The sequence below is a fragment of the Sminthopsis crassicaudata genome, chromosome 4 (genome assembly GCF_048593235.1).
Source record: "Sminthopsis crassicaudata isolate SCR6 chromosome 4, ASM4859323v1, whole genome shotgun sequence".
Lineage (NCBI taxonomy): Eukaryota > Metazoa > Chordata > Mammalia > Dasyuromorphia > Dasyuridae > Sminthopsis > Sminthopsis crassicaudata.
Genome location: NC_133620.1, coordinates 444490141 through 444499123, shown reverse-complemented (window position 1 = coordinate 444499123; position 8983 = coordinate 444490141). Strand labels below are relative to the sequence as shown.

The 8983-nt window shown below is 40.9% G+C and overlaps 1 protein-coding gene and 1 long non-coding RNA gene across 11 annotated transcripts in view; one reads left to right on the top strand and one right to left on the bottom strand.

The window, feature by feature from the left end:
• Positions 1–5437: 5437 nt before the first annotated feature.
• On the bottom strand, positions 5438–7599 carry LOC141539992 (uncharacterized). Its single transcript, XR_012481445.1, has 2 exons — positions 7354–7599; positions 5438–6542 (listed from the first exon to the last, which is right to left on the bottom strand). It is a non-coding gene; the product is annotated as an uncharacterized LOC141539992 (long non-coding RNA).
• Positions 7600–7665: 66 nt separating this feature from the next.
• The window catches only part of HNF1B (HNF1 homeobox B), a 78535-nt gene continuing 77217 nt past the window's right edge, over positions 7666–8983 (top strand). For 4 of the 10 annotated variants that reach the window (XM_074263508.1, XM_074263507.1, XM_074263500.1 and 1 more), the window contains exon 1: positions 7677–8311. In XM_074263508.1, the coding sequence (XP_074119609.1) occupies positions 7881–8311 (431 nt within the window). In that variant the 5' untranslated portion in view covers positions 7677–7880. Of the gene's footprint in view, positions 8312–8983 lie in introns of all 10 variants that reach the window. The other 6 variants (XM_074263504.1, XM_074263502.1, XM_074263501.1 and 3 more) reach the window with 6 other exon arrangements.

Below are 8983 nucleotides of genomic sequence, written 5' to 3'. Positions count from 1 at the left end.
AACTGAGCAATCAAAATAACATTTTAGACATATTCAATCCAAAGGAGTTGGGGAGAGCCCAGAATATTGACAAGCTGCTCTTAGGCTTAAGGATTGGACTGGGCTGGAAAGGCACTCAGCTGAAGTTATTAGGGCTAGGGGAGGGAGCATTTAGCATATTATTTTAGGCAGTTATTTAAGCTAGATGTTAAAGTGCAAATGATTCTACCCTGCTAATTGCTCTGCCTGTCTTCAGTCTCTTCCTTCTCTAATGGACTTTCCTGCTAATGGACTGCAAATATTAACATCCTCTAAATATCATTTCCCCTCCTCCCAAAAAATCTCTTAATTGTCCTGCCCATTAGAGTTCAAGAAACAAGATTAAGAATTACTGTTGTATCCAACCAATGTAAAATTTCTTAAATGTGTTTGTATTTTTTACCCCAGTCTAGAAGATAATCATGAGAAGGAAGAAAGTAGATCACAGGTTTGGAGATGAAAAGGATTTTCAACATCATTTACTCCATTTGGGGAATGGGGAAACTGAGGCTTAGAAAAGTTAAATGATTTGTTCCAAATCATGTAGTCAGTGAACTACAGAGATTTTCTGATTTCACAGCTTTTTAATAGTTATCCTTACCCCACACAAAAAATCATTTACAATACTAATTCCCCATAGGGAGTCATTCCAAAGCACCTTGTTAACTCATTTTGAAAAACAGTCATTCTGAAAACCTTCAGAGGTAAGTCAAGTTAGAATTGTAAATCAAAGGAATAAACATTCTTTTTGAACTAGTGGTTCTTTAACTTTTTTGTGTCCTAGCTGGATCCTTTGGTGGCAGTTTTGTGGCACTTACAGGATCTTCCTTAGAACAATGTTTTTAAATACATAAAATAGAGAGGCTGACAAAGAAAACAAATAATATTGAAACAGTGATTGAAATGAAAGAAACAAATTATATTCATGGTACTAGGTTCTAAATGGTCTTTAAATTTTAATTTCATAGGCTTGATCTAGGCAAAATCTAATGTTTTCTTTTGAAACTCAGTTTCTCTTAAAATCAGTGCTTGAATGGCAAAACCAAATGAATTCTGAATAATTATAATGACAAAGCTTAGCTCCAGAGAAGAAAGAAGAAAGAAGCTCTTTTCTATTCGAAGGTGGGGGACTGTGGGTGTGGAATATTGCATTTACTGTCAGATGGAACCAATTACAATTCCAGAAAACTAATAATAAAATATGCTACCCACTTTTACATAGAGAGTTGATGGTCTCAGAGAGCAGACTGAAGCATATTGGATATGGCTAATGAAAATTTGTTTTGTCCTGTTATACATATTTATAATCTTGTTTTTATTTTAATTCAAAGGGGTGAGAGAAGATTATTTAAAATTGAAAACAAAATATAATTGAATTTTAAAAATAAAACAAAATGAAGACTATGTAAATACATAAATGTTAAATAAAAATAACTTTTAAGCATTTTTTTTGGTTAAAATTAATGTTTGAAGTAGGAAAATTAAAGGAGGTGAATGCTCCTATTTTTTTTTTTTTTGATCTTTTAAATTAGATTTCTCACTCCTAAGCAGGCTTCCTAGATGGATGAAGTTGAAAGTGATGGGCTGATATAGCTCAAATCTCTTGTTTTATAGATAAGAAAATGTAAGATCAGAGACACTTGCCCAAGATCACACTGATATCATGTAATAGATCTGATAAGCCATAAAAAAAGCTTCAATTAAGAAGGTGGATCACGTGAAGAGAGATCAGATACAACATTTTTACCTAATAAGGAGGATGGACAAATGAACTCATTCATTTATTCACTGATTGCTTCAGCAAATATTTACTATGTGTCCATGTGTCCAGAACTGTCCTAGGTGCTGAGAGACACAAAGTGGTTTAGGAGAGAGTGTCTGCCCTCATGGAGTTTACAATCTAATTATTAAAGATTATCCCCCACCATGAAGAGGTTTTATGTAAGTTGTACCTATCAATGTTTATCATATTATAAATCAAAACATCTTAAACTTTTAATGTAAATAGTTTTAAATTCATAGATGCCCTGGAAGAGCCTCAGGGACCTTCAGAGGTCCCCAGAGAACACTTTAAGAACCACTGCTGTAGAGATTGAAATTTTAGGAAATGGTCATTTTACCTAATTATTTCATCTCTCTGTGTCTCTTTTGTGACCAAAGTCAAATCACTAGGATTTGAAAAAATAATATAACATAAAATTAATGTAAAAATTCCATGTGTGCATAGATAAATATTTATTGTTATTTCATGTATAATTCAAATTTATGTTGTAGTTTGAGGTTTGTAAAGTGCTTTATATACTTTGCCTCATTTAATCTCATAACAAGACTCTGATGTTATATACTTCAACAACAACACTATATGATGATTAATTCTTTTTTTTTTCTTTTTTTTTTTTTCTTCTCTGAGGCTGGGGTTAAGTAACTTGCCCAGGGTCACACAGCTTGGAAATGTTAAGTGTCTGAGACCAGATTTGAATTCGGGTCCTCCTGAATTCAAGGCTGGTGCTCTATCCACTGCGCCACTTAGATGCCCCTGATGATTAATTCTGATGAACATGGCTCTCTTCAACAATGAGATGAACCAAATCAGTTCCAATAGAGCAATGATGAATTGAACCAGCTACACCCAGCAAAAAAACTCTGGGAAATGAGTGTGAACCACTACATAGAATTCCTAATCCCTCTATTTTTGTCAGCCTACATTTTTTGATTTCCTTCACAGGTTAATTTTACACTATTTCAAAGTCTGATTCTTTTTGTGCAGCAAAATAACTGTATGGACATGTATACATATATTGTATTTAACATATACTTTAACATATTTAACATGTATTGATCTATCTGCCATCTGGGGGAGGGGGTGAGGGAAGGAAAGGGGGAAATTGGAACAAAGGTTTTGCAATTGTCAATGCTGAAAAATTTCCCATGCATATATCTTGTAAATAAAAAGCTATAATAAAATTTTTTAAAAAAGGCATGATGTGCATTATTATTATTAATCAATCAATTACCAAGCATTTATTAAGCATTTACAACATTTGAGATGTTGACTTAACTTAGGGATATAAAGAAAAGGTAAATACAGTTTCTGTCCTCAGGGAGCTTACATTCTGATGAGGGAAACAGCACACACAGACATCAGTACATACTTGATAAATATGGAAGAAATGGAAGGTAGCTTTGCATAGTACTCAGGGACCAAGAGATTAGAGGCTACAGTGAGGGGCAGAGAGCATATGTAGGGGTAATAAGGCATAGGGACAGGTGGAAGGACTGGAGATTAGGGATCAGTAAAAGAACATCCTGAATATTTTATTATTTTTATCTTACACAGAAAGAAAGTGAATGGTGGCAATGTGGTATATAATGGCTAGAATGCTGAATATAGGATCTGAGAATTCTGGGAAACTCAGTTTGATTTCTAACTCTTCTACTTACCACCTAAGTCAGTCCACATCTTTGGGTCTCAGTTTCTCCTTGATAGGATGGACTAGATGGCTTTAAGGAACCATCTAATGATAAATCTACTAGCTTGTGAAGCTCAGAGTAATTAAATAACTAGCCTCTGGTCATACAGCAACAAAATGTCTTGTTGACTCCAAATTCAACAATTTATCTTCTATTTCATGCTGGCTCCTCCACTTATGGTTTACAAATCACTTCATGTAAACTGGATGTTTACAAGTTAGAATCTATGAGTAATGACTAGAAAGAAATAGAGTCAAGTCTGAAAAATGTCTTTGAAAACTTAGCTGGCTAGAGAGGTGGAAGACTATGAAGGCAGAATGTGGTATATCCCATCAGGCACAGTTACTGCTGATTCTTTCAAAACCTTTTCTGTTTTACAAAGATGAGTTATATAATGATAAGGCAAATTGAGAAGTGAATTGTGTAAAGAAAACTAAAGATTAACAAGACTTTATTTTAAAATTTTTCTGGTGACTCATGCACAGGAAACTATTACAAATACTTTGTATTTTGAATGTGTCTTCCAAGCACCTGTGACATTGTGGTCTTATCAGGAATGAATTTAGGGATAAGTGGATAGTCCAGGGAAGAGAAAATCCAACTGAATTTTGATTTTAAGAGTCAAAACCCTTTAAATGGTGTGTGTTTGGCTTGGCTAACAGTTACTGGAGTTGCAAATTGGAGGGCAGTTTTTACAGAGGAAATGACTGTTGGTTTAGAATTGGTCTTCTAAGTCAAATAAATAAAGAACAATTCTCATCAGCATTATAACTCTCTAATTTGAGGGATGGTTACATATAGGTAGCCTTGGCATCTAGAAGGAAACTTTTAAATGAAAGGATCTTAAATTTAGAGCTGGAATGAATGTCAGAGGTTGTCTAGCCCAATCCTGTCATATTACAGATGAGGAAACTCAAGTCCAGAGATGTGTCTTGCTCAAAGCCACCTATTATCATTTAGCCATTTTAGTTTTGTCTGAAATTTTTTGGGGATTTTCTTGGCAAAAATATTGAAGTGGTTTGCCATTTTTTTAGATTTTTAAAGATGAGGAAACTGAGGCAAAAGGTTAAGTGATTTGCCCAAGTGTCTAGTAATTGTCTGAAGCCACATTTGAACTCAGAAAGATGAGTCTTCAAAATTTCTGGGCTGGTACTCTGTCCTATCTATCTAGCTGCCTCTCAGTGTTCAAGGTCACAAAGGGAATAAATGTTAGAGGTAGAATTTGAATGCAGGGCTTTTAACTCCATATTTAATCTTCCCCCCCCCCCCCACAATAAAGTGTAATCCCTTACAGCTGAAGGAACTGAGATCCAGGGAATTTAAGTGATTTATTTAATGATAAAGCTGAGACTAGAATCAAGTTTTCTGAATCCCAACTCTATTCTACTAATCAGAGCTTCATTTTTTTTTTTTAAATAGAACCTTTCATTCAAAGTCATCACTCATTATCCTTTCACCATTGATGATACTAGATGTGTGACTCTGGGCAAGTGAACTCCATTGCCTCAAAAAAACAAAAAACAAAAACAACAACAAAAACAAAAACAACAACAACAACAGCAAAAAGATAACCCTGAAAAAATGGAAAAACAACAAAAAACTTTGGGTAGGTGACCTTTTTTTCATAAACGTCAATTGACAAATGCAAACTCAAGGATAGCTTTTGAAATTTTTCTACTTTTATCTCCTTGTAATGTCCCTCATCCACACCTAGAATTCCACCTTGAAGGGCCAGATATACCCCATCCACAGGTGTGTGTCTATGTATGCCTGGATAATGCAACTCAGCTCAATTCAATCTTCTGGGTCCCTGCATTTATCCCATGGACTGGGTTCCCTGAATATCCTAATGCATTCAACACTAATGTTCATAGAAAGATATTTGGCCACTCTTCTTGCCAAAAGGCTGAGAAGCAGAAATTTGGTATCATTGAAGCTCCAGAAGTAGTCATGGGACAAATATTAATATATTTATTAATATATTATGTTAATTTGATAATATTAATATATAGTAAATATATAATATAACAAATATATAAAATACTATAATAATAAATATAAATAAATTAAAGAATTAATAGATAATAAAAAATAAAATATTAGTATAAATAATAATATAATGATTAGGGTAAGAAGAGATATTTTTCAGCCAAGCCACCCTGTCATTGATTCATTCATTCATTTAAATATTTGCTAAGTATGAGGCCCTGGAATTGTTACAGTGCTAGTAATTCAAAGACAAAATACAAAACAGTCCTTGCCCTCAAAGAGCTTACATTCTTCAATGTTAAGCTATGAGTACAATTAAAATGAATGTTGCAAAATTACAAAGAACAATTTTTAAAAAGAGCTATGAGAAGATATCTCCCCTTTGCAGAGATGGGAACTCTGGCCATGGAGAATTGTATATGTCATATTGATTGATTTTGCTAATTACCTCTCTCCTTTCTTCCTCTTTTTCATTATTCCTTAAAAACAAAACAAAACAAAACAAAACAAAACAAAAAAAAAAAAAAAAAAACCCTTTCCTATAAGGGATGGCTTTCTAGGAGAGAATAGAGAAGGAATATGGGGGAAAAGGAAATGCAAAAACAAATGAAAGAAAATCTGCTAAAACAGTGTGATTGGAGGACAGAGATAAGGTAGAGCTGGAGGTAGCATCCCCAAATTCCCTCTGTTGGTCCAGATCAAGACAGAGGGGTCCCTGATGGGGGAAGGATCCTCTTTCTCCTGGCTGCTGGGGAACTGGTTCCTTTATTCAGGACTGAATAACTCCTTCGAATCGGGACAGAAACCACGTCCAGGCCGATAACTTCCTGTTGTCTCTCTTTCCTCTTGTTGGAAAGTCCTTGCGTTCTTCCTCCTCTTCCTCACCTAAGGGCAGATGAAGCTGGAAATCGTGTGGGACTGAACCAGGTCAGCTAGTTTTCCTTTTGAGTTGTGCCTAAAGGAAAGCTTCTCTGTCTTGGTCCTTTCGTCCATATGGGTCCCCCCTACAGAATGTTTGATCCAAACCTTGTAGAGTGTGATTCTCCCGGGGGAGTGGATAGTATCTGCCAGAGAAACATATCTCTTGGGAATTGGGAATAAAACAAGAGGTCAGCAGAGGCCGAAGGAAAACTTTAACTCCCTTTTGGAGAGCTATAGAAAAATAGCCTGGAAAATGGGGATCCCAGAGAATTAAAAGGAAAGAGAGAGAGAAGATGATCTGATGGATTCCCAGTGTCTTAGCCTCGTTTGTTAGGGGGCACTTGACCAGAGATCTTGAAATTTTATCCAAAGCGCTCCCCAGTTCTGCCCTCTGTCTATTCATCCATTCCTTTGTTTATTATTGTTGTTTTTGTTGTTTAGAAACTAGAGACCACTGCCTCCCTCTGCTCCGTCCATTTAGTGTCCCCAGGGCTCTAAGCTCAACCTATTTAGGCAGTCTGTAGTGGCTTCCGTCTCAGTGTCCAAGAGACATCCTTTCCCTCCCCCAGTCCTCCTCCCCCCATCCCGCAACAGCTATACACCACTTGCCCGACCCTAGGGGTTACAGCAATTCGACTTAACCCTCATTGAGAGTGTCCAGTAGAAAGGATCGTTTAAGTCCTGAAATGGGATCTGAGTAGGTACTAGGTTGACTCCCACCCCCACGCCAAAGCCCTATCCCCGCAAGGAAGGAGGCCTCCCACCTCCGGTCCCTACTCCCGCGCGTCTGCGGCCACGGTTCGAGCTGCTGGGACCTCTCCTTTCAGTCCACATGTTGGGTTGGTAACGATTAGCCCTCGTTCATCCCTTCTCTCTCCAAAGGAGTCGTTTCCCCTCCCTCCGTCTCTTCCCCCCCCCCCGTCCTTCCCCCCCACCCTCCTTCTGTCCCCTTACCCCAGAAGAGATGCCAGTCGGTCCCTTCCTCGGGGTAGCAGGGCTGAAGGGTTGTCCCGGCACTCGCACTTGGCTGGAGACTTCTTGCTTAACAAGTCCAAAGTTCAGCTAAAGTTTGGCTGATAAACAGAACCAATAAAGAAGGTCCCCGGCCCCCAGTGTAAACACCGAGGGCTTGGGCAGACCCAGCTCTCCAAGCGTGAGCTCTCTCTTTTTCCTGCGCCTCTCTCCTCGCTCCCTCTCGCTGACTTTCCCCCTCCCCACCTCCATTTGCATCTGGCCGAAATGCCCGTCCCTTCCCACTGATTTGCATATCTTATATTGGCTAATGGAGGCGATCATGGAAAGTTAGAAGTTTGCTGACTCCTCTCGGAGGAGACTCCGGGACTGGGGAATAACAGGTGTGCGGAGACTTCGGGGGGGCTCCCAGACTTGGGGTTTGCTCGTGAAGCTCCCCTCCGCCCTCCTTTCTCACACCAACCCCTCCCCACCCACCCCGAGCCCCCCTCTTCTCCAGTCCGTGGAAAATGGTGTCCAAGCTCACGTCTCTCCAGCAAGAACTCCTGAGCGCTCTGCTGAGCTCCGGGGTCACCAAGGAAGTGTTGGCCCAGGCTCTCGAGGAGCTGCTGCCAGCCCCGACTTTCGGGGTGAAGCTGGAGACTCTGCCGCTGTCCCCGGGGAGCGGCGCTGAGCCCGATACCAAGCCGGTCTTTCATACCCTTACCAATGGACATGCTAAGAGTCGCCTGTCAGGGGACGAGGGGTCAGAGGACGGAGACGACTATGACACCCCTCCCATTCTCAAGGAGTTACAGGCCCTCAACACCGAGGAGGCTGTGGAGCAGAGGGCCGAAGTGGACCGCATGCTCAGGTACGCTGGCTCAGCCTTGGCCCTCGCTCTTCTCCCCTGCCCTGGGCCGTTCTGGCAGGGCAGCTCTCTTCAGCCCGGCCCACCAAGGTTGGTTCTCCCCTCCCTCCCCCTCTTGGGGTGCCTGGGTCCCAGAGAGAGAAGTTCTTGCTGGGCCACCCCAGACTTCACTAAATTCGGCCCCTCCCTCCAGCCGGGACTAAGGCCCGGCCAGTTCTCCTTTCTCTGCAGCTTACCCTGGAACACCTTGATTCTAGGCTTAGTTCTCTAGGTCGGAAAGACAAGGGGTGGCACACACTTGGATGCTTTAAAAAAGCCTTTACCCAGGGACGGGGGAAGATAGGAAGCCATGACCCTCGGGAAAGGAATGGCTTTCGGAGCCGAGGCCTGATTCCGGCTTACGTCCCACCTCGGAGAATCTGCCCTGGGCTTGCAGCGAGCACCCCGGGATTGGGACAATCTACCGGCCTTGGGCCCTGTTCTTCCTAGCGTTCTCGGGAAGCCTCGCCGGGACCCCGAGTCAAACACTGAAGGGAGGGAGCCGACTTCGAGCTTCCCCGGCGGCTTGGGTCTGTTGTAGCAGCGCGATTGTACCCCTCTCCACCCCCACCCCCCCAACTCCCTGGGATCAGGGACTTCCCGGGGGGAGGGATTATCAGTGTCACTGTCACACGGAACCCTCGGCCGGAATGGGCCCTGCCTCCATCCCAACCTTCTTCACAATTCTGGCCGTGTAGAGCCCCAAACACCTGTCCTGTTCCT